Source organism: Crinia signifera, chromosome 4, assembly GCF_055691185.1.
Source record: "Crinia signifera chromosome 4, ASM5569118v1, whole genome shotgun sequence".
In the NCBI taxonomy this organism is placed as follows: domain Eukaryota; kingdom Metazoa; phylum Chordata; class Amphibia; order Anura; family Myobatrachidae; genus Crinia; species Crinia signifera.
In genome coordinates, this window is record NC_139220.1 from 292,339,286 (window position 1) to 292,367,116 (window position 27,831).

Genomic DNA, 27,831 nt, shown 5'->3' on the forward strand with positions numbered 1-27,831 from the left:
TATGGTGCACTGGAAGGAGGAGGTGATCAGAGATCTGCTGGCAGTTAGAGTATATCCGTAAACAGGTTACTGGGATAGTCAAGGTCTCTGGCCCACACCGATCAATTTGCCCGGCTGATAAATCCATTATGGAAACAATGCTACCCAAAATCAGAACTCTCTTCCTTTGCAAATACTGATTACAGCGTCAAGAATTACTCCTTTCTGACAGAAATGTCTCCTTCTCTTCTTGGCATAAAACTGTGCCAGGTAGCATAGTGTCATTTGTTGTGCAAAACTGCAAAAAACAGCAGGAACTCCAAAATTCCAGGCTACTCAGTAGTAACTAGTCGGCCATGGATAATGTAATGCAGTGAGCAGTCACCACCCACCTTTTTTATGACCTCATCTCTGTGTGCCAAACAAGATGTACATTTCTTATGACACACAGTATATTACAGGGCTTACCAGGGTTCTGTGTAAAATGGGTCGTCCCTAGAATAACCCGGCTTAAATTTGCCGTGTAAAAGAGGGGCAGGAGCTTTGACTGAGTTGAAATATCTGGGAAAAAACTTGGTATTTTGGTATTTTTCTGTCTGAAAGTGATATTAGTTACTGTTCCTCAACTCTTTCCTTATCAGACAAGACTTCCATCTATGGTCCAACATCACAGACGACAACAGCAGTACAAGCAACGACACTGGAACTAGGTGAGTAATTTACAATTACTTTTTGTTACAAGAACTAGCGTCTGTACAGTAATGTAGTCTAATTTGCTATTATTTTGTTTCTACTTTTCTTATGTTTGTGTTATATTGTTAGTTTGACAGTTTCTTTTTCTATGCTTTGCGGTGAGAGGCTCTTACCAGGCACAATCAAACAAGGATAAACCCGCCTGGAATGTCTTTTATGTCTGGAATAACATACATTTTATTCATTTGAATAATTTTTTTTTGATATGTACATTACTAGAACTTTCATTATGACACCTGATTATTATTTTTTAACTAAAGGGAGCAGATATTTGATATCATTACACTGGTGACCACAGCCCAGGAGCACCTAATGCTATTCAGGGTGCTTAACACTAGGTAGGTGTTGAAACCCCACCCCTCACTAGAAGCGAGTAAAAAATTGCTGCTAATGTGTGATTCAAAGATTGGTCAGCAATCTGGCACCTCAAGCAAACCAGTCCTCTATTCAGTAGCGTAACAATAGTCCCGCAGACCCCGTGGTTGCGGGGAGGCGCTGTGTAAGTGCAGGCGCCGGGGGTCTGCAGGGCTATTGCAAAGCTGCCGCCGCAGCACAGATGTCTGTGCTGTGGGCGGGACCTGCTTTGGATGCGTTGGCAGCGCCCTCAACCCTCCGCTTAGCAGCAGGGACCCGCAGATCTTCTCTTAGGTTTTCTTACTTCAGAAACAAACATATTATTCTTTAAGTGTGAAAAAAAAAATCTATATATATATATATATATATTATATATCTAGTGGCAACAAAATAAGTAAAACATATTTGTCAAAGCTCAATCCTCTCTCTCCTTCTGTTGCTTTACTTTTCTTTTCCCTCCTTCATAGCAGCAAACAGCCACTTTTCCACGCTCCCTCTCCATCTCCCACACATTTCTGTCTTATATGAGGTAGAGGGTAGTCATAACTGCAGTGGGGAGGGAGGGGGCAAGGTGGCTAAAAAAAAAAAAATATAGAAAAAAATGAATAAAATAACTAAATAATAAATAATAATAAAAAATAATTTAAAAAAAGTGTCAGTTAGATAGTACTGATATTTGTCAAGGGTTATGCCGGGCTGTTAACCATTCTTGTTGCATTTTTTCCCCTTGCTCCATCTCTTTCAGGGCATATTTTATCCCCCATTCATCCAGCTTTTTAAGAACATCTTCTTCCGTGTTACAGATTGTTGTTCCGTGTTGTTTTCGTGGATCATTATCAGCTTTGTCGGAAAACCCCATTTGTAGGTTATATTTGCCTGTCTCAGGGCATTTGTAGATCTTGAATAGGATGTCCTTTTTACCAACGTCTCCGGGGAGAGATCACCATATATCTGTAATGCTCCCAGGACCTCAGTTGCTTTAACATTGTCTCTCCAGATTTGTTCCTTAATTTGATAATAATGATAATTTGATAATAATGGAGCCTCATTATTGTATCTCTTGGGACATTTGAGGTGATGGATCTTGGCTTTGGGAGTCTATGTATATGGTCTATAATGAGTTGTGTCGATGTTAATTCTGGTAACAGATTTTGAACTATTTCTGTAGCAAATTTATTTTGTTGAGATGATTGGACTGTTTCACGAATGACTCTTATTTTTAGTTTATTTTTTCTTGCTCTATCCTCTTGTGCTTATAACCTTATCTTTTATTTTAGTGAGTTCTTCTTTTGTATTCTTATGCGCCAGACTCAGCTCATTATAGGAGTTTATTATATCCTTCATTTTATCTTCCAGCTGATTGGTTCTTTCACCCAGCGCTGAGATTTCTTTAGTCAAATCTCTCACAGTTGAATTAATCTCGGCTGAGATATCTTTAAAGTCTCGCATCAGCTGGAGAATAGTATGTAAAGTAATGGGTTCATCCATTTTATCTTCCTCCGATGCGTCAGAGGCATTGGGAGTTTTTAATTGGGATGAATTACTTTGTGTATTTGAAGCTGAGGACAGTCTATCTTTGGCTTTTTTTGAAGCTGTCTGTGACGTAGATTTAAATAAAATTGAGTTTTTTGAGCTATACTTGTTTAAATCCCTTTTTGGCGCCATGTTAGTTGCTCCTTTATAAAAAAAGAGGAGACAGCCGGTCAGCGAGAAAAAAAACAAAATGGTTCACCCTTTTATACAGGTTTAAAACTATATATTGATACGTAGGCACTGCATCTGCGGGTCAGCACATTTTAAGTCTTTACAATTCCCATCTTGGGGCTGAATGGTTGCTGGATTCAGATTTTTATGAAGGCTGCTATAAGTGCTTATTAATCTTATTAAATAAATCTGACCCATGACATATTTGCGTGCACACTTGAACTTTCAGTTGTTTAGCTCAAAGACTATATTTGTGCAAGTATAATTTTTATGCAGAAACCTATCATTAAACCTGCTTGTTTCATACCTCCAACTCCAGAGTTAGCGGTAGTTCCTGACCAACACACAAGACAATCAAATCCCTCATCCGTGACAGCTTGTACGTATTTGGCTGTCGGGAAACCAAATACAAATTACTTCATTATCAGAAAATATGAATAATAAGAACTCAGCAGCTTAGTAAATTAGTCGTGTTCTCAGGCTTTTTTTTTTTGGACCAAACATTGCTGACCCCGGTTGTCCCCATTCGTACACCAGATCTGCCATGTTCACTGATATTAGTAAATTTCCCCAAATGTGTTTTATTAAAATATAAGGATTCTTACCTTTTTTATGGTCTTATTTGTGTAGTCCGATAATAATTATTAGAATTAATGGGTGGAGGTTTTTTTGTTTGTTTATATTAGTAATTTCCTGACAGGAAGGTCTCTTGCCTCTTTAGAAGTTCTCACCCCACTTATTGTGATTCTTTGCTCTATTTGGCTGAAAGGAGCAATGTCAGTGGCTGTCTTGATTTAGGTCTTGAGATGCTTTCCCCACTTCTATATGGGTTTAGGCTGATTCTCTGATTCCCGAGCAGCAGTGCGGTCAGTGGGGTCACGGGGGGGGGGAGGGGGGAGGAGGGGGTCAGCGCATACCCCTGACTTCCGGGTCAGCGTTTCGCAGGGACAGGCTGCTTTCGGAGCCCTGTCCCTGCACTGTCAGGGATGGTACATCCCTGTGATGTGATTACATTTTACAATGCGATCCTGTGTGGTAATATTCCACCCAGATCGCATTGTAAATGTGATCAAAGATATTTGTGCCTCTAAGAAACCTAAGATAAGATACTGGGAGAAGTTAGACTTTTATGCTGCTATTGCAGATCTGGATGTGTTACTGATATACTTACTCATTAAGCTGATTCTACATTTTAAATCTGTGAAATATTGTGTTATTGGTTTGTGTGACCTGTGAACCGGAATGCATTCACAGCTATCTCTCTTACTTTTCCAGAAAAGAAATGTCAGCCACAGCCTAACATTGAGCTGAAAAAGTGCAAAAGACTCAATCGCACGGTATGTAGTACTAGTAAATGCACCTTACAGGGCTGACACTAGATATTGTGGGGCCCAGGACAGCCCAGACAGACCCCCCCCCCCCCAAAAAAAAAAAACACATTGGTGGGCAGTGGGTCAGGTGCATGTTTAAATAAAACAAAGACATTGGTGGGCAGTGGGGATGCATACTCTCCCCCCCCCCCCCCCCCCCCCGCCCCGGTCACTTTTAATCATCTGGGTACCTGTTGAAGGCGGGGACCGGGTCTGGCAGACGGGCAGTGGCACTGGCAGCAGCTCCTGCTCCTCTCTCACGCGGTCGCAGCATGCAGCAGTGTGACTGTGCTGCTGCGCCGCTCTTCGGGTGTTGTCAGTCAGTCACGCCACGGTTGTGGCCGAGTCCTGGCGACGGGTAATCAACTCGGAGCCGGGCGGCGGGACTCGGGAGGATAGCGGCGGGCGGGTTGGACATTGACCTGCTGAGGGAGAGTTGCCCGGGCCCCTACCCTCTGTCAGAGCAGCGGGGCCCGGGACTCAAGTATCCCCAGACCCCACCTGTCGGCGGCCCTGGCACCTTATATACACAGTAAACGTCTGACGTGGCTATAACCACCTACTGTATAGTCTAACGTGTAAACAAATCACAGCAATACAGTAGTTTACTATGTAATAACCTGGAAAATTGGAGGGTGGGTCACCAAGCTGCCTGTGATGAGCATCTGCCACTCATCCCTTGAATTCTGAAGTGTTTTCAGCAAGTTTTTATACACAAATAAATAATTGTACAGGCAACTCCCTGGATGGCTCACTACAAGCTCCTAAATGGCAGAATTTGTTAAATGGAGCCTGACTGGTATTTCTTTCTGGGGTCCATTCCGGTTCCGGTTTTACCCAATCCTGTCATATGTCATCTGTGTTTTGGCAGAGCTATTTTGTGTGTACTAACTACATTTTACATATAAAACCTCTGTTTCCAAAATGGAGAACTTGGTCTGTAAGTACATTATATATATATATATATATATATATATATATATATATATATATATATATATATACAGTGTATATATATATATATATATATATATATTTTGTATCCCTGTACTAGCATATCATATACTGCCAGTTCTGATGGCTACTATGCTGACTGCAGGAATTGATGGAAGCTTGAAATTGAGTTAATCTGGAAGAAAACAAAACATCAATTATACTATAACCATCTGATTTATCTGTAGGATGCATTGTGCTCTTTGCTGAGGTCCAATGCCCGTATTCAAGAACAGTCTTGTGACAGCAATATTTCTGCGAAGGTAAGAAAATAATGATGTATGAGATCAGTGGTGGAGCTTGTGTGTTGTTGGCCCAGGTGCAAAAAATATAATTTAAGCCGCCTCCTCCCCCTAAACCCAAGTTCACAATATGCAACACTGCTGTGGGTGCCAGGGAGAGGAAGAGGGTGACATTGTAAGGCAGGGTTAGGCAGATTGTAACATGGAGAAAGAGTGGGTGACAGGGAGAGAGTGACATGGGAAGACAGTGGATTACGGTTACAAGCACAATATCCTGCATTGTGAGGAGTACGTGTACATTGGTGGAGGAAGGAACACATTGGCCCCTGCTCTGTCTTTGACAAGCCCCCACCTCTTGGCTTTCCTTCGTTTGGCACTCAGGTAGATATACTCTGACAGTGCCAATTACACTGGATGTGAGCTGCCTTTAACCCCTTCCGTGGCAGTCCCGGAAATTTTCCGGGCCAAGCTGCGGTGCCGCAGCGGGCAGTCCCGGAAAATTTCCGGCCATGCCACAAATCTACAGGTGTGCGCCAGTGGTGCCTGCAGGTGTGCACCACTAGCGCATCACCTCAGCAGCGACCCTCACTAGGCCGCTCCAAGTCCCTCCCCACCTCCAGTGTTGTGTACCCCCCCCCCCATACCTTCGCTCCGGAGCTCCCCTGCCGCCGCCATTACTGTGGGAGAGATGGCGGCAGGCTCGGGGATGTTCGGCACAGCTCGGGGGACTCAGATCGCTCGGGTGTTTAGGCGTCTGAGTCCTCCCGAGCCTAGCCGAGCCTGCCGCCTGCTGCCTGCTAGTGTGCTGCTATGACTGGCAGCAGCAGGGGAACTCCGCTGTAGATCACTGGAGCGGAGGGTCTGGGGGGGGGGGGGTCACAGGAGGGGAGGGGAGCACTAGGACTCCTCTAACCCATCAGTGGATGGTTTTTTGGGACAGGAAAAACCTGTCCTATTTAGGTACTCCTGCCCCAGAAAAACCCACCACTGAAGGGGTTAATTTACAGACAGAAGTGAATCAGAAACTATGTACAGCAGTCTGTTATGTGTCGGCAGTATGACTGCAGTGGCGCCGATTTGGAGGGGGGGGGGGGGGGGGGGCAGGTACTTTTTACTCTGGCCCAGGTGTAAAGGATGGGCCTGGGGCCCATTATCCACTTCCCTCATTGCAGAGAGCCAGGCAGTGGAGGAGAGAGGACAGGCACCGCAGCCTTTCCTCTCTTTCCCTGAGCAAGGGTGCGATAACAACCGCACCCTGCCGCCAGCCCCTACATATTTTCTTTTGAGAGGGGCATGGACTCCCCACCTCCCAATGACCCCGCCCTCTAATCAGAGCTGTCGGCACTGTGATTATATGCGCTCATAGGTGGCAGGTCTTTGCTATCAGTCTGGAACATACATTCATCCCTGCCTTCCTAAGGTAAGGGCCAAGTCCCTCAGGCAGAGGGACCACCCTGCTCTTTGCACTCATTCATCCAACATTGCTCAAAATGATCAGCAGGAGTGCCAGGTGGTAACTCATTGCTGGTTTGTGGGCCCATTAGTCCTCCGGGGCCCTTGTGCACTGCCCCTGCTGCACCAATAATACAGTAGTTCCGCTTCTGTATGAGATGCTTGGATTCCTCGTTTCTAGATATGTGGTGTGGTATTAATGTGATTATCCTATTTATATACAGTGAGATCGGTTGGATGCGATATACAGATACAAATGAATCCAACTAGTGTCACTGTACTTCCTTTTTCATTATTAATTGTAAACGCTGCAGCAGCACTGTCACCGGGAGGTATAGAGTTCAGCTCGTTGTCTAGAAGATCCTAAAGCCTCATTAGATGGGTTTTACTGATGTATTTTTGTCTTTTTTGCAATCCTAGGAGGTGGCATTTCAGTTCACCAAAGTTCTCAACGAAACACACTTGACCAACCTAAACGCCTCAGATCTCAGCACCGCTGTCACCTCTATACTAGAGATTGTGGAGACCTCACTGTTGGAAACTTTTACAAAAGATCTCAGGAACCAAAATATCAGTACCCCTGAACTTGGTGAGCAAGTAGAAATAGTTCCCCCCTTCTACAGTCTTTACTGTTCCTTTTAAATGTTTTTGTGGATAAGTGTCCAATGTGGCCCTTCTTGGTATAGTATGTAACATGGTAACATTCAAGGACCAAACAGCAAGACATATTTGATTATAATTGACCATGTAGTGAGCCATCCATTCCACCTCAAACTTTCCTCAAATCACACCAAGATGTTCCTTATGGGGCCCATGCATGGTGATGTGTGGTACGTGTGATTTGAGCTATACAATGTGTACTATGCGATTTGGACTACATAAGATTTGAACCACATAAGCTTTGGACTAGACTACAAATCAATACATAATGTAACTATGTAAAGTACATATTGCATGCAATTCCCTACACACGGTGCGATTTGAACTAGACCCGATGCGATGTAGTACATATATACCTGTTTGCACATACTATTTTGCCTTGCGATATGGACTACACAGGAGCACGCATCGCAAGGCAAAAATAACACAGTGCAATTTGAGCTATAGTCAATACGATTTGAACGAAAAAGTTCAAATTGCATGTGAAAATCGCACCGTGTGTGGGCACATTTAGCTAGAAACCTTATTTCTTAGTTCTGCTACATTGTGTCCTTACATTTCTGGGACTGATAATCTGGCCTGTTGAAAGTTCTATATTGTAGCTATCTCCATTTACATGCATAAAAAAACTTCAATTACACTTTTTCCCCGTAAGCTACACTCTTTCTCAAACAATAATGGAATCGTTCATGTCCATTGTAATGACCAGATTTTCCTTCTACAGAGGTTCAGATGAAAGTTTCCTCAGATATCTGTATTGATGAAACATCCGTTATTACATTAAATGTCCCGGGCAACACCATGGATGTTCCATGTGCACTCTTGAGCAGAGAAACTGGTGAGGAAGTTTGAAACGTGTGCTACTATTCTCTGTGTTCATGTAATAAATTATGAAGAACAATTTTTTATTTAATTTAGATTCATATTATCTTCATGTACTTGTCAGGTGGAGCTATTTTTATCTTACAAAAAGCCCTAGATTCCAGTGTTCTTAGGGCATTAGAAGACTCTGATCACGAAGGTACATCTGAGATTATTTCTCAGGTGGTAAGTGGAGTCATCACCAGCAACAATACAGAAAACTTGGATCCCCCAGTATCCTTCTACCTGAGACAGCTGAAGGTCAGTATGAACTAGAAGAATAGATGTGTGTCTGGCCAGTTGTCATGCATTTGGAAGTGAGTATGTGGCTAGAAAAGTCTTGGAACTCTTCCAGAAACATGTCAGGGTACAGCAGTAGCCACCTCAGGAGAGCTGTGAGCAGTCTTATGTTCGGGCAGCAGGCCTACTGAAGAGGGGAAATAAAAGAAGTCAATCTGAAAAGGAATTTCTATCCAGCTCTTTTGTTGCCAAAAAAATTATAAAAAACAATAAAAAGAAACAATTTACAATACTGTTTTTTCTTTGTTAAATAGCAGGTCCCGCTTCTCCACAATATCACGTAGAAGTGGCCACCCGTATCCCCCAAATGTATGAAGCTGCCTATTGCCAATAAAGAGAGCCGTTATGTCCTCCCTCTTTGGCTCTCCTTATGGGCAACTGCTTGGTACTGTGCATGCCCCATCAATCTGCCCCCCCCCCCCCCCCCTCTACCCTCAGCCAGCTCACTGGGCATGCATGATATCACAAGCTGTCCTGGCAGTAGGGCATCACCACCCTGCAGCTGTCGAAATCGATAGCTGCAGGAGGTGGAACAAGGGATGGAAAGGTCATACTTTATTACATTTGTATAAGCATGCTATCATTTACTGAACAGTGGCGCCTTCATACATAACATGCACTGATACCTTTTCTCCCCCATAACACTGTTTCATACATCTGCCCTAATGTTTCAATTCCAACACTTTAAAAGCAGATAATGCCAGAAGATTCCTCAATTTTATGGGGTTTTTTTGTTTTACTTTTACTGTACATAGAAAGGATACTACATTTTGTAAAGATTCGGAAAATGGAAAGAGGGGGTGTTGTACACAGCAATTATGTCTATCATTCCTCTTATGCATCCTAGAAAATTATATACAGTACATAGGCCCTTATTCAGATCTGATCGCAGTACAAATTTGTCTTCAAAATGGGCAAAACCGTGTGCACTGCAGGGGTGGCAGATGTAACATGTGCAGAGAGAGTTAGATATGTGATGTCATGCCCAAGCAATTTGGCTGCTCACCTACATGCAGCAGGGGGTCCGTGCGGTCTGAGGGGTACCTGCGGTGCTGTCAGCAAACCGTGCTTAGAGGGGTCCCTGCGTTGCTGTGTATTAAGTTGCAGGGTCACACACTGATTGGCTGAATCTCAGCCTATCAGCGTGCGGCAAGTGTTTTCAAACCCAGCAGCGCTTCCCGCGCTGCTGCCCGGTGGATAGCGCTAGTTATTTCCAAGTCACTGCCAACTTAATACACAGTGCCGCAGGGATCCCTCTGACTGTGGCTTGCAGACAGCGCCGCAGGCAGGGCCGTCTTTTCATATGGGCTTAATGGGCACTTGCCCAGGGGCCACAGGTGTATATGGGCCCTATACTGATAGCTGAGGATCCCCTTTTTCCAGCGATATCAACATTTTAAAAATTGGCCCTGGGGAACTGGAGATATCCAACTTCAAAGCAGCAGTCCACATCTGACCTGTTAATTGCAATTCCCAGTCATATTTTTCAGGTTCTCTCTGACTTAGTTTTTCTTAGAGTATATTCCAAAATCTGGGACTCTGCTCTTTCTGTCGACACTAGCGGCTTGTCTCTATCATGCCCAGAACCAGAGATATCAGCCTTCCAGCAGCTGGTCCCTGCTCCAGCTCCAAACGTCTGGTGTACAGTTTTATATTTTTGTCAATGGATTGCTCTGGCTCCTGATCTCTGATCCCCAAGTACCCAGCACCTCCTGAAAGTTGAGACGCTAGGTTTTTATACTATTGAAGGCTAAGAAATCTATTTCCAGATAATGGCGATATCTGCAGTTATACAAGCTGCCCTTCCACCGGAAAATGATGAATATTAAGCACACTCCATTATCCAACCCTCCCCTGCATATAAAACTCCCCCTACCTCCCTGGAAGTCATTTACAAGGGGCCCTTCATTCAGCTCAGTGCCCCCTTCCACACGTTAGTGTTCTTCCTCCCACCACCTGTGCAGTTAAGGAGTAATTAGTAGAACTTACTGCTCCAGGTCCTACATGTTGAATGGAAGATAGAGCACCCCCTGCCACCCGTGGGACATCAAAGCTGCTGCTGATAGCACCCCCCACCCCTAGGAGGGGAGAAAGGGTAAGGGCCCCAGTGCATTGCTTTGCCCAGGGGCCCACACTGCTGTTAAGACGGCTCTGGCCGCAGGTACCCCTCAGACCACATAGACCACCCTGCCCGCTCCTGCCAGCTCCAGTCTGCACAAGAGAGTAGGGGGTGCTGGGTGATGCGGCGGTGAGGGCCGCTAAGTCACTCCACGGGGGAGAAGTGGCAGTGGCCGCCAAGTTGCTGGGGGGGGGGGGAGAGTTCACCTCCACTCACCTCCATCCGGGGGGGGACCTGCTCCGAACTGCCGCCCTCCAGTGGTCGGCACCCTAGGCAAATGCCTAAAGCTGCCTAGTGGTGGCGCAGGCCCTGGTCATGCCATCACTGCTGCTGAAGTAAAGAAGAGCCACTAAGTGGTGCAGGCTCTGTGCTTGCTGAAGACCGGTGAGAGGAGTTTGGAGGAACTCAGAGGTGTGGAAGCTGCTGGAGGGACACATGGCATGAAGCTGCTGAGGGACATGGACAGTGGGCTTCTTGAGTGACATAGACATATGTGTATAAGCAGCACAACTGTGGACACTGGGTCCTCAAACTGCGGCCCTCCAGATGTTGTGAAACTACAATTCCCAGCATGCCTTGCCACAGTTTTAACACTCCCTTATAGGAAAACTGTGGCAAGGCATGCTGGGATTTGTAGTTTCACCACATCTGGAGGGCCGCAGTTTGAGGACCCATGGTGGACAGTATATGTATAATGGGCACTACTGTGGGATTTAATATGAATCAAGGGCACTACATGTGGTGTAATGTGTATATGAATGTGCTACTGTGTGTACCATTATCCCTTTATGGGGGGTCGGTGTTTGGGAAAGGAGTTCCACCACCTTTCCAGGACCACTTTAAGCCCTGGGACTGTATAAGAAATCATTGCAAAATCTCACTAATCTTCTGCTTCATGGTAAGCTAAGACTGTCTGATGTTAGGCTAGTTTGTGCCCTTAAATAACCCCATCACATTTATTTCCCATTAGCAACTTAGACCTTCCTTCATATTCAAATGTGTGTTTTGGGATAAGAAACAGAAAGATTGGTCAAGCCTCGGATGTGAGACCAAGCAGTCAGATAATGAGAACTATACACTTTGCGTCTGCAACCATCTTTCCACCTTTGCTGTGCTCATGGCCCCTGGTGAAATTCAGGTGACGTACATTATTGTGCTATATGGAAATAATGATATAATAAGGAAAAAGTAATAATAATACATTGATTGAACATACACATTAGCCGATAATAGTTAACGATATACACAATAACAATATATTGGTAATAAGTAATTGGCGACCCCCTCTGTCATCTGTACATGCAGTAAAATCCTGACTACTATACTGTATATCACCAATGACTGCTTTACTCCTGTATGTGGCCACTGAACAATATCAAACAAATAATAGTAGTTTGCAGTAAGAAATATTCACATCTAGATGAATATTAGAACCGTAACTCTTGCTTTTCATTATACACATTTTTTGAGTACACTGAACAATATTGTTAACCATATAGTTTTATGTGTATGCACTATATTGTTTATCCAGGAGTTCCACTCAGTTCAAGAGAAATCATTTGTAATATCATTTGCACTGTTGGCTATTGTGTACCCCACTTTAGTGTAAATTCACACACCTCCATTTTCTATGTAGGCACTGATCTAGGATATTCTTTATGAAGTGTTGGCAGAGGCGTAATTATAAATTTTGCTCCCCCTGCCAAAAAGTTTGTGGCACTGTGGCGCCCCCTCTCCATCGTGTTTCCCCAGCGTGAGGTGATGACGTCACACACATAACAGAGAAGCTGAAGCATGATAGAGGAAGAGAAACCAGCAAACATTGCTGATTCCCTTGGCTCCGACGCATCCCGGGCCTCCCCAGCACGCCGATCCGCCCACCCGTCCTGTACACAGTAGCCAATAGCCAGCTCTGTCTACAGTCAATTGAATCAGTGGAAGGGATTTGTCGTCTCTGTCATGGCCGCACCCGCACTGCGGCTGACTCACCTCCGGTGCTCAGCCAGTGGGCAGTGGCAGGCAGCAGCATGTCAGTGCGTCCAGCAGGTGCTGGCACCCACATAGACCCCACTGTGGCTTGCTCCCCCAAGCGGCAGCTGGGGCTGCCTTATAGTAGTTATGCCACCGAGTGTTGGGTTGTAAAACTTGGTGCTTCTGATTGTGTTTATGCCAAATATTTAAACAGTCAATGCTCTTCCAAGCAAAGAGCAGGCATGGACATGATCAGAGGTGCAGAATTTAAAACCAAGCAGAGTCGGTCCTAGGCATAGGCAAACTAGGCAAATGCCTATGGGGATGTATTCCAACATGCTGGCTCATCTTGACAGCGGTGGACTGGTACTGTGTGGTGTAACATGAATAAGAGACACTGATGTGTTTGCACGGGGACCGTGCACATTTCTGTGCATGTGCATACGCAGGGTGTGTGCACCAACTGCGAACAGACTGTTTGCCAGGTACATGCCCCAGCCAGCCATTCGCAAGGCAGGAAAAAACAAAATGTACTCTAAATTTTGGTGCTCCTCTCACAAACACTTTTATCAAGGCAATATAGAGTAAGGAAATAACAAGTTATACTCCCCTTCTGCAGTATGGGGGATCCATAGCTCCCACAAGGCTTTAATTGGAATTTTTCTCAATTCTTTCCTCAGGTATATATTTTTTTTCAGATTTTATGAAATAGAAAAAATACAAAAATCCAATGTGTAAAATCACCTCTGACAAATGTATATTTCAAATGAGGGTATACTATTGGCATACCCCAACTCACTATTTAATGGTTAAAACAAGCATATCATGGTTTTTTTAGAATGGGATGGCGTACCCCTACTAACGGTCAGATGTAGTATTCAACGTATATCAAGGTTTCTTTCAGGTAAAAAAGATTTTTTTCCAAAATACATTCCAGTGTAAAAACATAAACCTTGATTAGAACTCAGGGTGAAGGCAGAGATGTCGTGGAATATACACACAAGCTCCAAAAGATCCGGATCTGGAACCCGTGCGGACACCCACTCTACCACTTACCCTCTTCCCTTGAGTTGAGGTATGAACTATCCATGTTGGCATGGAGTTAAGTTACTTTATTTTACATAGTTTGTGGCGAACGTACAACCCGGAAGTAGCACGGCGCCAGTACCGTATTTTGGAATAAATATTTTTTACCTGAAAGAAACCTTGATATACATTGAATACTACATCTGACCGTGAGTAGGGGTACGCTATCCCATTCTAAAGAAACCATGATATGCTTGTTTTAACCCTTAAATAGTGAATAGTATACCCTCATTCGAAATATACGTTTGTCAGAGGTGATTTTACACATTGTATTTTTGTATTTTTTCTATTTTATAAAAACTGGAAAAAAATATATACCTGAGTAAAGAATTGAGAAAAACTCCAATTAAAGCCTTGTGGGCTCTATGGAGTCACCATACTGCAGAAGGGGAGTATAACTTGTTATTTCCTTACACACACTCTATATTGCCTTGATAAAAGTGTTTGTGGGAGGAGAGCCAAAATTTAGAGTACATTTTGTTTTTTCACGTTTATTTGGGGGATAAAGGGGAGTTATCCCTTTACTCTAGATAGGTGACCCTCAATCATACTAGCGCCAAGAGGTTTTTTCACCACACAAATCCATATTCGCAAGGCAGGGTTTGGTGGACCAAAATAACCCCCACTATGTCATGTAATGTAAATAAGATACACTACTGTGTTGCATATCTTGAATAAGGGACACTATCATGTGATGTAATGTGAATAAGGTTGCAATACCTTGTGATATCATTTGATACTCATGTCTGGGCACACCTCTTCCCAGCAAAACCACATCCATTTATGTCTTTATAATATTGTGGTCTTGCTTGAACAGATTTCCAAAATGTCTAGTTCTGGCTCTGTGGATGAGGATTGCTATGGATGATGGGTGACGGTTTTGCTGGCTAATGCTGGGTAGTGAGAGCTGAGGTGGGAGAGGAGGGATGGATTGTGGTCAGAAGTGTCGGCGGTGTAAGGGGGCACCAGCCAAAATCTTGCCTAGGGCATTAGACTGGTTAGGCAACCTAGTATCCAGAATTTATAAGATAATGGGGATGTGGTTGTTAGGTCAGCACAAGAAAGGTAGACACTCCTTAGGTCGACAGGCAGAAGGTTGACAGGGACTGAGGTTGACAGGGTCCTTAGGTCAAGCAGCGGAAGGTCGAGAGGTTTTTTTTATTTTTTTTCCCACAGCTGGTATTTCATGCCATTCCATCCACTAGGGCATGGAGAGAGAATAGAATAGTGTGCCGAGCATAGCGAGGCACCATGCCCGAAGCATTGCGAGTGCAGCGAGCAATGCGAGGGGCTGCCGTACACGTAGACAGTGTCCAGAGCTAGACGTCTACATCTAGACGCCTAAAATAATAAAAAACTGTGTCAACCTTTGGCCTTCTGCATTGTCGACCTAGTCCCTGACAACCTGCCTGTCGACCTAAGGAGTGTCAACCTTTCTTGGGCCAGCCGAATGATCCATATCCCTATAATGTCTCTTTTGTATGTGTGTTCAAAAGCAGTCTCTCTCTCTCATCTACAGGTGCATGCTGGTTTAGTTTGGATCTCTCGCATTGGCCTCACTCTGTCTCTTGTCTGCCTTGTCTTCACTCTCCTCACATTTCTCCTATGCCGCTCTCTAAAGAGTTTTCACACCTCTGTCCTGATAGTTTTATGTGGATGCCTCTTCCTGGGACAGCTTCTTGTTCTGTTCGGTCTACAACAGAACTGGAATCCGGTAAATATACATTCGGTTATTCTTTCACTTATTTTTGGAATGTGACCCATATCCACTTCCTCATAGTCTAGCACAGGGGTAGACCACGCCAATCCAAGAGAGCTACCAAAAGTTCATGCTTTCCTGGCTATCTAGCAAGTGCACAGGTGTATTCATTATTTATTGACACATAAATTCAAAGGTGGAGCTGATCACTTCACTTGTGATTTTGGGGCAGATGTATTAAGCCTTAACAAGAGATAAATGCAAAGGTGATAAAGAGAGATAAAAGTCCAGCCAATCACCTGCTAACTGCCATGTCACAGGCTGTGTTTGAAAAATAGTCAGTAAGGAGCTGATTGGCTGAAAGTTTATCTCTCATTATCACCCTTGCATTTGTCTCTTGTTAAGGCTGAATACATCTGCCCCTCTGTGAGGAGACCTGAAAAACATTAACTGTTCTTAACTGTAGCTCTCGAGATCTGGAGTTGGCTACCTCTGGCCTAGGAGCAAGATCTGTACATTTGTAAAATATTATATTATTTTATTAAGAGAATGATATTATGCTTTAAATATATTAAAATTGCAATTTTAATTGTTAGTTGTAATTTTTTTTTTTTTAAATGGATCATCAATTCCCAACCATGGTCTTCACGGCACACTAACAGTGCAAGTTTTAGTGATTTCCAGATTTCAGCACAGATGGTTAGATCATAATAACTCAGGTACTAAGTCATGTACACTGAAATCTGGATATCTCTAAAACCTGCACTGTTAGTGTACCTTGAGGTAGGAAAGCCTGCCCTAGACCCTTCACTGTGCACCTAAAAGCACTCTGCCCATTCAATTGACTCTTCCTCCTTAAATATTCATCTCGCACCCACCGCTTCTCACCCACAGTTTTCAAGTGTCCACCCCACATTACACTCTTCCCCTTCAATTCCCACCTCTCAGGCAGGGTCGAGTTCCGGTCAGCATACTGACCCTCCGACCCCACACTGACACCAATAACCACTTTCCAGGCCCTCAAGTAAAAGTGTGGAGGTGGCATCTTAGAAGTTCCACAGTTGCATTAAGTACAAGTATATTTTCCTCATAAAAATGCTTTATTATGTGATAGGCAGACACACCTTCTCCGCCAGATACTCAAGCTTCCTAATGATAGAACCAGCTCTGCTTCAAAGCCCCCCAGCTGCACCAGCTACAGTATCTTGTCTTCATTACTTTGGTCTGGTGTCCTGTTCTGTTCTGTTCTGAGATGGCTGTTCATGGTTGCTTGCTCCCATGTGTGGCACACAGCTTCCCGACATGACTTAAAGATGCTGCTATTCAGCATCCACAGTGGTTGTGATCTGGAAAATTGCCATGTTATATTGAACGTCTTTCATCCAAAAACATTCCTTAGCCCTGAAATAGCAGATAAGACATCCACCATCCTAACACCTCAGCATCCACAGTGCAGGGTGTCATGTGAGTTATCCATTGCAATAGAAAGGAGATGTTAACGCTCAAAGGACTTCTATCTAAGCCCAAGTTTCCCAAACCTTCTTAATAGTAATTACCTTGGAGTATACGCCTTTTTTATGGCATTATATGCCAAAAGCTTCTTATTGAGAAATTCATCAAATATTAAGTATATTGAACTTATCTGTCATCCTTAGATTTCGTTATATCAAGGTGGACAGGGTTGTGCTTCTGTTTGTCCATATATTTTATGATTGGCAGCCACCAGCACTGGTTTTGCTTAGCACAATAACCATAAATAATTTAGTTTGATCCCCCGACCCAACATCATGTGACAAGCCTGCAAGTACCCCATGGCACTCGGTGTGGGAACCACAGATCTATAAGGTTATTTGCGCTCGTGCCCATGTAGGAGTACCGGCGGCCAGAATTCCGTTGTCTGTATACTCACTGTCAGAATCCCAACTGTCAGCCTGTCATACCACACCCATTTCAGAGAATTGATCTATCCATTTGGCCAATTTATTGACTTTTAAAATCCCATGATATTTGATGAACTCTTATCCAGACTCCTTATGTTACATTCTAATCTTTTCTCTCCATTTCTCAGGTCCTCTGTTCTGTGATTGCAGGATGTCTGCATTTCATCTTCCTATGTGCCTTCTGTTGGATGTCTATCGAGAGCATACTGCTCTTCGTAACTGTCCGAAACCTGCAGGCTATGAATTACATGACATCTCATCGCTCTCATTTCCCATATGTCTGTCTTGTTGGGTTTGGGATCCCTCTTGTCATAGTTGGCATCTCAGCTGCAGTTCGTTCAGATGGATACAGGAATGACAGCCAGTAAGTTCTGTCCCTGAGGCGGGACAACAGGATGGAATTCATGTCTATCTGTATATGTTATTATAAATCTCAGCATTACTTATCCATTTCTACAGTCTTCCTCTCCCCACTGAATATATCCTGCTCTGCACTGCTCTTATTTTGTCCTAGTAATTTCCATCGTAAAAATGATCTTCGTGTCTACTTATTGGGGGTTATTCTGGTTCACTCGCCAAGGCAAATTCCTTTTCAAATGGACAAAACCATGAAGGAAGTTGCCTTGGTGAGTGAACCAACATAAGGGCCATTATTCATCTTGAGATCTGCTATTCTAAACTAAATTCCCTTCCTCACATCCCCACTTCTCCCCTGACTTAGAATATCCCGTTCTCTATACATTATTCTGTCTATTTTTAATTGACTGATTTCTATTTCTGACATTGGTACTTGTTTCCTAGCACGGCGCCCATTGGGTCCCATCGCATACCTTAACTTAAGGTATGCGATGGGACCCGACAGACCCGATTTTCTGGCTTTTTTTGAGGTTTCCCGACAAATGTAAAATCGGGTCCATCGCATGCCATTATAATGGCATGTGATGCGACCGACTCGATTTTACATTGTAAGTAATGTTAAATTCCTATTAAAAACCGGGTCCATTGTATGCCATTATAATGATGTATTACGCGAGGGGACGCGTAATATGTCTTGAGTAATGCGCGTCCGCTCGCCACGCTTTGGGCTCGGTGGCTCGCTACGCTCGCCACACTATATAAAATCAACTCCACGCCGACGTGGATAGTGGGGGTATGAAAAGGTCGGAGGATGCGTACCGCCGCCCCTTGTGGGCTCGCTGCGCTTGCCACGCTTCGGGTTCACGTTGATCATGGCGTGGCATTAACAATGGGGGGCATACAATGAAAAATGGGGTCTGGGGGACATTAAACATTGGCGCCAATGTAAAATCGGGTCTCAGGGACCATTTAACATTGGTTACAATGTAAAAAATCAGTTTGGTCGGGTCAATCGCATCACATGCAATTTGGTTGCATGCGATGCAATTGACCTGATTTTTGCAATCCGATTGCATACAATTAAAATCGGTGGCGCCGTGCTAGGAAACAAGTACCCTGACATTTACCTTCTGTCTGTTGGATGCCATTACTAATATTCCTGCTTCATGAGAATATATATTGAATACACGTTGTAACATTCTGCTACTGATTATTACTTGAGCTTCTCCCTCTCTACAGTCACTACAATTCCTCAGATGCAACCTCTTTACACTGAGTACAATTCCTAAAGCAAAAAAGATTACAATCACCTTCTACAATACGATCATATTGATTAACACTTGTGCTCTTGTTACCATTACCATTTTTTCGGGTGTGGTATGTTTTTCCGACAGTCGGGATCTCGACCGTCATTATCATGCGCTCCGACAGTCATTATTATGCGCTCGCCACGCTGCGGGCACGGTTTGATCTACGATCGTCACCTATTCTATTCTCCCTCTATGGGGGTCGTGGATCCCCACGAGGGAAAATAGCCGACGGCCGTCTGTGTTTTAACAGGCGGGATCCCGACGTCGGGTTAATGACTGTCGGGACCCCTTCCGGCACCCATTTTTTCAAGTATTATGCAGATTTGCTGGAAGCTTAAATCGCATCCCTGCAAAAACAAAGAATTGTTATAATTAAGATAATTTTCCCGAATTTGATGCAGTCTTTTCAGTGACGAACTTTAGTCACGGTTTTAGTATCATGTTTTATGTTTGTTAATGTGCATGTGTAGGGTTATATGTTAAACCCCCTTTGTTCTTACTCTAACTAATTCAAAGTTAAGTTTTAAAATAAATTAACAAAGTTGTGCCCCCAGAAAAAAGTGAGAGTACTTTTCTCTTAGTTTGCAGGGTGCTGCCAAAAGCTTTATCACTGGCCCTGGCTCTCCCTAATGGGGAGAGGGGAGCGGGAGAAGTTTGGTGGCAGAGGGAAATGAGTTCCACCCCTCACCAGGACCACTTCCCGTGTTTAACCATCCCGAGATATGTGTTTGACAATTGTGCATTCCTTGGTTATATTTTTTCGTATATTGACCGTTATGTAATAAAAAGTTGTTTTGCTATTAAAAGCATTGCCTTGTTAAACAGGTCTGCAATCGCAAGTAATCCCAATAGTGCAGTGGCATTAGACCATATGACAGATACGGCATTAGACCATATGACAGATCACTGTGTAAATCATCTCTGTCTCTTTCAGTTGCTGGCTGCATCTCAGTATTGTCTGGAGTTTCCTTGGGCCAGTTTGTGCATTTATCGTTGTGAGTACATCAGTGTCATATTAAGCCTTCGGGGGGCACAGGGCACTTTAAACAGCCCCCCCTCCCGCCTTGCACTTGTCATTGCTGTCCGCAAACTGCATGGGAGAATATTACACTGTCAAAACACAGATTAAAGGCAGTGTAAACTTGGTCAATGGGTAACTGCAGGGGGGATATATGTATGTATATATATACATACACATATACATACACATGAAAAGCCTGTGTTTGTCCCTCTGCACCTCTGTAGGACTGTAGGAGACCTCACAGTCCCAGTGCTGCCTCTGATTAAAAACCCTCCCATGACTAGGCTGCTGCTGTCCTCCATGGGCCTGAGAAGCATTCAAGGAGCTCCACCAATCATAGCTCAGCACAAACCTTTCAGCCTCTGTCCTCTTGAGCAAAGTGTATTGAGACTTAGTTAGCTCCCAGTAATGCACTGTACATTACTGGGAGCTAACTACTGTAGCAGAACATTTGTTATGTAGATACAGTTACAATTACATATAATGGGTTATTCTGGTTGGTTTGCAAAAGCAAATTTCTTTAATGGACAAAACCATGTGCACTGCAGGTGGGGCTTATGTGACTTGTGCAGAGAGAGTTACATTTGGGTGTGGGGTGTTCAAACTGAAATCTAAATTGCAGTCAGTATTTACACTGCACAGAAACAAAATAACTCACCCAAATGTAACTCTCTGCACATGTTACATAAGCCCCATTTGCAGTGCACATGGTTTTGTCCATTAAAGAAGGAATTTGCTTTTGCAAACCAACCAGAATAACGCCCAACCAGAATAACCCCCATAGTGTTTTGACTTACTGTAGCTTTTTCTCTGCAGATAAACGTCACACTCTTGGTCCTCACATTTTATTTACTCAAGAAGAAGCTGGCATCTCTCAACTCAAATGTGTCTACTTTAAAACATACCCGGTGAGTACAAAATTTGCAGAAGCCCATCTGAGGTGGATACATACTGTAGGACCAGATGCACTAAGATTCAAAAGTGATAAAATGGAGAGTGATAAATGGAGAGTGTAGCCAATCAGCTACAACCTGCCATGTCACCGACTGTGTTTAAACAATGTCAGGCAGGAGCTGATTGGTTGATTGTTATTCACTCTCAATTTTATCACTTTTGAAGCTTAGTGCATATGGCCAACAGATCCATAAACCAAGGAACCAGAACATAACTGAAAAACAAAAAAACAGATGATGATTATATATTCAATCATATATGCAATCATAAACTCACTAGTGTCAGTATTGGGTGTCACTAATCCGTTATATTTAGATTTATCGTACTTGCTGACTTTATTTTTCTCTTCTTCCAAGAGGAGATGGTCAGCTGTACTTAGGGGGGTGGGGACGGAGCCCTGCATCATCAAGGAACACCCCATCACAAAAAATGCGGTACTTGTTTCCTAGCACGGCGCCACCGATTTTATTTGTATGCAATCGGGTTGCAAAAATCAAATTGCATGCGATGCGATTGACCTGACCGACCAGATTTTTTACATTGGAACCAATGTTAAATGATCCCTGAGACCTGATTTTACATTGGCCCCAATGTTAAATGCCCCCCCGGACCCCATATTTCATTGTATACCCCCCCCCCCCCCATTGTTAACGCCACGCCTCGATCAACGTGAACCCGAAGCGTGTTGAGCGCAGCGAGCCCGTGAGGGGCGGCGGTACGCATCCTCCGACCTTTTCATACCCCCAATATCCACGTCGGCGTGGAGTTGATTTTATATAGTGTGGCGAGCACAGCGAGCCACCGAGCCGGAAGCGTGGCGAGCGCAGCGAGGGGACGCGCATTTCTTCAGACGTATTACGTGTCCCCTCGCGGGGCTCGCCACGCTTCGGGCTCGGTGGCTCACTGCGCTCGCCAAACTATATAAAATCAATTCCACGCCGACGTGGATAGTGGGGGTATGAACAGGTTGGAGGACGCGTACCACCGCCGCTCGCCACACTTCGGGTTGGCGTTCATCGTGGGGTGGCGTTAACAATGGGGGGGCATTTGACATAGAAATTACCCATCAGGGTGGGTATACATTCAAAAATTGGGTATGGGGGGGCATTTAACATTGGTTCCTATGTAAAATCGATTTTACATAGGAATTTAACATTACATACAATGCTTACAATGTAAAACGGGTCGGTCGCGTCGCATGCCATTATAATGGCATGCGATGGACCCGATTTTACATTTGTTGGGAAACCTCCAAAAAAGCCAGAAAATCGGGTCCGTCGGGTCGATGGGACCCGATGGGCGCCGTGCTAGGAAACAAGTACCAAAAATGCTGCTGTTTGAGGGTCCATGTGGAGAAGGTGGGGCTAAAATGACACGATTTGCATCATTTTAGCACTGCACCATATCCATAGACCCGTGAATGCCGGCATTTGACCGGCAGGGTAGGAGGGTGTGGGGGGAATGGTGGGGAATCTTGGGGCATGCGGGTGGCTTACCAACTCTTCTGGGGGTCTGGGAGAGGGATCTGGATTTTCAGGAGCCTCCCGGTAGACAAGTATGACATACATTAATATACAATATGATACACAGTAGCAGAGACACGTACCTGGAGATAATGAGCAATAAAATATATGTTGCTAGACTGTCAGATGACTGCAAAATTGCTTAAAACTATTTGTATCTGGTACGCTGGCAGATAGACTGTAATTGATCAGGAACAGGCTAAAGCAAGTCCAAAAGGGAAGCTGGGTAGTAAAGAGGTCATCATGTCCAGTTAGACAGAAGGGAGATCTAGAGTTCACAGACCCTTCATTACAGTTAGACACAGGAGGGGATTTACTAAGATGTGTGTTCTATTTCATATGGGATGTTGCTATTAGTTGCTCGTAGCTCATCTGAAATTAAACTCCCTTGTTAATAAATTCCCCCCAAAGGGTTTTGCAAGAATCAGAGCAGTAACTAGGAATGGAACTTTGAAGTCTATATGAACAGTCATTATGGGGGAGAAGTGATTTCAGATCTGATTACAAACCATTTGCATTTTTAGTCAGTAATTCCTATCATGCATGTGCAATGCTAACAGTAGTCAGTAATTCCTATCATGCATGTGCAATGCTAACAGTAGCCAGTAATTCTTATAATGCATGTGCAATGCTAACAGTAGTCAGTCGATAAAAAAATTGATTTGCAAATTGTCTAATTAGGGATCCATGCTGAATTAGGCCAAAGTATATAGGGTGGCACGAGGCGTAACTAGATATTAATAGGTCCCATAGCAAAAGTTTGTAAGGGCCCCCTATTTAGCAACTGATGGTGAAAAATGTATGTAAAACATATTACTTCGACAGTAACGATGGGCCACATAGCAGCTGTGCCCCTTGCACCTATGGTAGTTACGCCCTTGCTGAGGAGACTGTCATTGATCACAGTCTGATGCATACTTGCCTACCATCCCAGAATGGCCGTGAGGCTCCCAAAAATTGTCTTCCCTTTCCAGCCCCCTGGAAGGGTTGGCAAACCTCCTGCATGCCCCTGGACCACAGCATCCTCTTAATCTGCTGGTTTAATACCTGCATTTGCAGGTGTATGCAGAAAGGGTGGGGCTAAAATGATGTAATTTTAGTCCCTCCGCGTACAACCACAAATTGTGACATTTCTACGGATAGGGACGGGGCTTGATGACGCCAGTGCTTGGCCCCGCCCCAGAAGTACTCTTGAAATTTTTTTCTCCTGGCTTATCCCCAGGAGAAGAAACAAAAAGTCGATAGGAATGGTCTGATGCCATTACCGGTGCTGCAACTGGCTCTATTTAGAAAAATGGAGGCTTGATGCGATGGGTAGGTTGCGAAACACTAGAGGTGCAGCAAGCCACCCAACAGAAGTTGCTTTGACCCAATGCTGCATCCTATGATACATCTCATATCACTTGCGCAACATTTGGTGTCAGCATGCAATAGACGCGTCCTGCTGTATACAGTGCTATCATCACTACTGCTTCCATAGAAGCCACTCCTGAAAAATGGAGTGACATGCTCCCTTTCTGTCAGTGCTTGACATTCCCACCTTCGAATGCAGCGTCCAGAGGGCTGCCTGTGTTTACTAATGCTGGTTTCACATTGCAAACCTGCTTTCAACCCGTTTTTGTGAACGTGTCTTAAAACGGGTCAAAAGCCAGTTAAATCCCTTTCATATTGCATGTTGTAAATGGTATATTGCAGTTTCAATACCGTTTTTGTACCTTTCAGATTCAACCTGCTTCAAGCAACAAGTCCAAGCAGTGCTTCTTTGCAATGAATCCCCTTTGTTTATTTCCTGCTTGTGGGCGGGGATCATGCAGGGAGATAACCTATCACCCTTGTGGTGTTATCATTTGTAGCAAATACCATTTCTGGGCTGTTCAGACTGCAGGGAAAACGGCTCAGAAATGCGTAGGTTCCTGCTTTTAACACATTTCAAAATACCGGTATTATGTAACAGTTAAATTGACAATGGAGCTTTAACACTGCAGCTGTACCCATTTTAAAACAGTAAAAAAAAAAAAGGCAATATACCATGTTAAAGCTGCAATGTGAAAGGGGTATAAGGAATCGTTCTGCACATTTAAGAATCAGTTCTCCATCTGCCCAGTTTCCTGATTACAAGAGATCACTACTAAAGAGGGCCAGAGTACAAAATGTGCTTACAACAATCATATGAGAAGTCAGCTACATGATTGTATTGTATCGGGACTCTGAGGTGACAGCTATAATGTATACATCAATTCTATTATATATTTAGGCTTTTGCAGGGCCGCCACTAGTAATGTTGGGAGTAATGTTGGGGCCCGGGACTGACCTTCCACCCAGCCTCGTGCACGCCAGCACCCCCTTCGTGTGCCGGCACCCCCCCCCCCCCAATTACTTACCAGCGGTGGTGACGGCGGCGCAGCAGCATCTTCTCCTGGGACTCGGGTCTCTGGATCACTCACTGCACAGTGCAGCCTGCAGAGTGCCGAGCCTCTCTGTATCCTAGGCTTGGCGCTCTGCATGCTGCACTGCGTATTGTCCGATCCTGGCTGCTGGCTGCCGGCGCTGGGTGGGGGCATTTGTGCGGGGCAGTGGGGGGGGGGTATGCCGTGCCACTGTGGGCAGCTGCCTGGGCCCCTTTAGAGGCTGGGGCCCGGTACAGTTGTCCCCCTGTCGGCCGCCCTAGGCTTTTGCAATTTCCATATTTGTGCTTGTACAGTAATTGCATGGAAATAATTTGCCTCTTTTCTACACACAGACTGCTGACGTTCAAGGCTATGTCCCAGCTCTTCATATTGGGCTGCACTTGGATTGTCGGCCTCTTCCAGTTTGGGAGTGGAGTCACTGTGATGTCTTACATCTTCACTGTCTGCAATAGTCTCCAGGGAGTCTACATCTTCTTCATACACTGTCTTCTTAATCGCCAGGTTATGGGACAAAGAACTGTCATTATATTTGTGTTGTGCCATACATTCATTAACATTAAATGGGTTGTTTATTAAATAAATTCCCTTTTTTATGCCATTCCCTATGGGGTGCTGCCTATGGTTGCTTCATTATAGCCCAGCATTTTCGTGGGGACTCCCATAAAACGATGGGCGTTCCCCTGCTCCGGTCTGCTCCCCACCCCCTTCCCACCCCTGCTCATGCGAATGTAATACTCGCCCATGGCGTCCGCACATCGGGGGCCAGATGCACTTAGCTTCAAAAGTGATAAAATGAAGAGTGATAAAAAACCATCCAATCAGCTTTTCCATTACATTTTTCCAACACTATCTGTGTCATGGCAGGTAGGAGCTGATTGGTTGGTTGTTTATCACTCTCCATTTTTTCACTTTTGTAGCTTAGTGCATCTGGCACCAGGTCTGCACATGTGTATCTTCGCCCATACGCATGTGCATACCCACAACATCGGTCCTCGGACTGTATTTCGCTAAGCACCCCCCATGTGCAGAGCAAGAGAGAGTTAGATTTGGGTGAGCTATTTTGTTTCTGTGCAGGGTAAATACTGGCTTCTCTATTTTTACACTGAAATTTAGATTTTAGCTTCAACACGCCTCGCTCAATTCTTTCTCTCTCTCTCTCTCTCTCTCTCTCTCTCTCTCTCTCTCTCTCTCTCTCTCTCTCTCTCTCTCTCTCTCTCTCTCTCTCTCTCTCTCTCTCTCTCTCTCTCTCTCTCTCTCTCTCTCTCTCTCTCTCATTAGTTCTGAATAACTCCCATGGGCTGAAGTGCTATATGTATGATTAGTATACTGGACCCGGCAAAGCTGAGTTGATTGGTCTCCACTCTTCCCTCCCCACCTGTACCCATGATATCAACAACACCACCCCCCCATATAATTCCTCAGAATTATTATTCATCTTGTACTTCATGGCCTCCTTCAACATCTATTGCTGCGTCTTCATTTTCAGCATAATAATATTACATATTATGGTGCTGACATATTGTGCAACAACATACAATTATTGGATATATTCACTGTTCCAGTGGTGTATACAAACGAATTTCTTTGCCACAGTACAGAAACATACACACGTACACTAGCACATTTGCACACGTTCTAGAGTCAGTTTACTGAGAAGAAAATTAAAACAGCAAAAATGGCCATAATGACCTCAGGCCCCAACACCGCATCACTATAATGATCTTCTTGTCACATTTACAGGTAAGAGAGGAATACAGCAGAGTCTTCCGTAGGCTCCATTCCAGGAAATCAGAGTCTGAGGTTATGTCTGGCAGCACAATACCCATGGCCATGAAATTTGTAAGACTAACATTGTTCTTATTATCTCAGTGTGGAAATAATATTGTTGAAGAACCAGGGGCGTAAATTGATATCCGTAGGCCCCATAGCAAAAGTTTGTAAGGGCCCCTATGTAGCAACTGGTGGGGATAAATGTATGTAAAACATATTACTTAGACAGTAAAGATGGGCCACTTCAGCTCTGGGCCCCATAGCAGCTGCACCCCCTGCACCTATGGTAGTTATGCCCTTGGTAGAACCATCCAAGTCCAGTTGTAGATGGATTTAATAACATTTTGGCACACAATGATATATTTAGAACAATATATTAATCCAGAGCTACTCTATAGTATTGGACCTCAGTGACTATTATTTCCCATTATTTAATTGACACAACCCCAATAATTAATATTTTTTTTTAGCTATTGACAGTTATTTGGAGCATGCATACAGATGCTGCAGTGCTTTACAGGGAATATTACATCAGTCTCTATCCCAATTGCAATCTATTTTCTCTACCACATTTAAAGAACACACAAACATGTTCTTATTTACAGTATCTTATATAGTGCAGCAGATTCCGTTGCGCTTTACAATAGTAAACAGCGATAAAACAAACTGGGTAACAACAGACAGACTTGGAGGTAGGAGAGCCCTGCTGCAAGCTTACAATCTATAGGGATATAGGAGGGAAACAAAAAGGACAGGCACCAGTAATAGCATAGCAGTCCCACCGAGTTACAAGTCCAGAAGGGAAGCTATATAATACATAAGTGCCTCAGAGGGTTATGCGTGTAGAACTTAAATATGATAGGCTTGCCTGAAGAGGTGAGTTTTCAGGGAACGCTTGAAAGTTTGGAGGCTAGTGGAGAGTCTTATTGTGTGTGGAAGGGCATTCCATAGGATGGGAGCAGCCCGACTGAAGTCCTGTAATAGTGAATGGGAGCTACAGTAGTA

General features: G+C 44.2%; 1 protein-coding gene across 1 annotated transcript in view; it reads left to right on the top strand.

Annotated features, from left to right (window-relative positions):
• The window catches only part of LOC146073200 (adhesion G protein-coupled receptor E1-like), a 61,318-nt gene that overhangs the window by 28,736 nt on the left and 4,751 nt on the right, over nucleotides 1-27,831 (top strand). Inside the window, exons 4-16 of the mRNA XM_083180385.1 lie at nucleotides 621-689; nucleotides 4,066-4,127; nucleotides 5,342-5,416; nucleotides 7,268-7,436; nucleotides 8,232-8,345; nucleotides 8,454-8,629; nucleotides 11,758-11,925; nucleotides 15,364-15,558; nucleotides 17,612-17,847; nucleotides 20,085-20,145; nucleotides 20,988-21,079; nucleotides 25,389-25,557; nucleotides 26,797-26,895. Of these exons, the coding sequence (XP_083036511.1) occupies nucleotides 621-689; nucleotides 4,066-4,127; nucleotides 5,342-5,416; nucleotides 7,268-7,436; nucleotides 8,232-8,345; nucleotides 8,454-8,629; nucleotides 11,758-11,925; nucleotides 15,364-15,558; nucleotides 17,612-17,847; nucleotides 20,085-20,145; nucleotides 20,988-21,079; nucleotides 25,389-25,557; nucleotides 26,797-26,895 (1,685 nt within the window). The remainder of the gene's footprint in view (nucleotides 1-620; nucleotides 690-4,065; nucleotides 4,128-5,341; nucleotides 5,417-7,267; nucleotides 7,437-8,231; nucleotides 8,346-8,453; nucleotides 8,630-11,757; nucleotides 11,926-15,363; nucleotides 15,559-17,611; nucleotides 17,848-20,084; nucleotides 20,146-20,987; nucleotides 21,080-25,388; nucleotides 25,558-26,796; nucleotides 26,896-27,831) is intronic.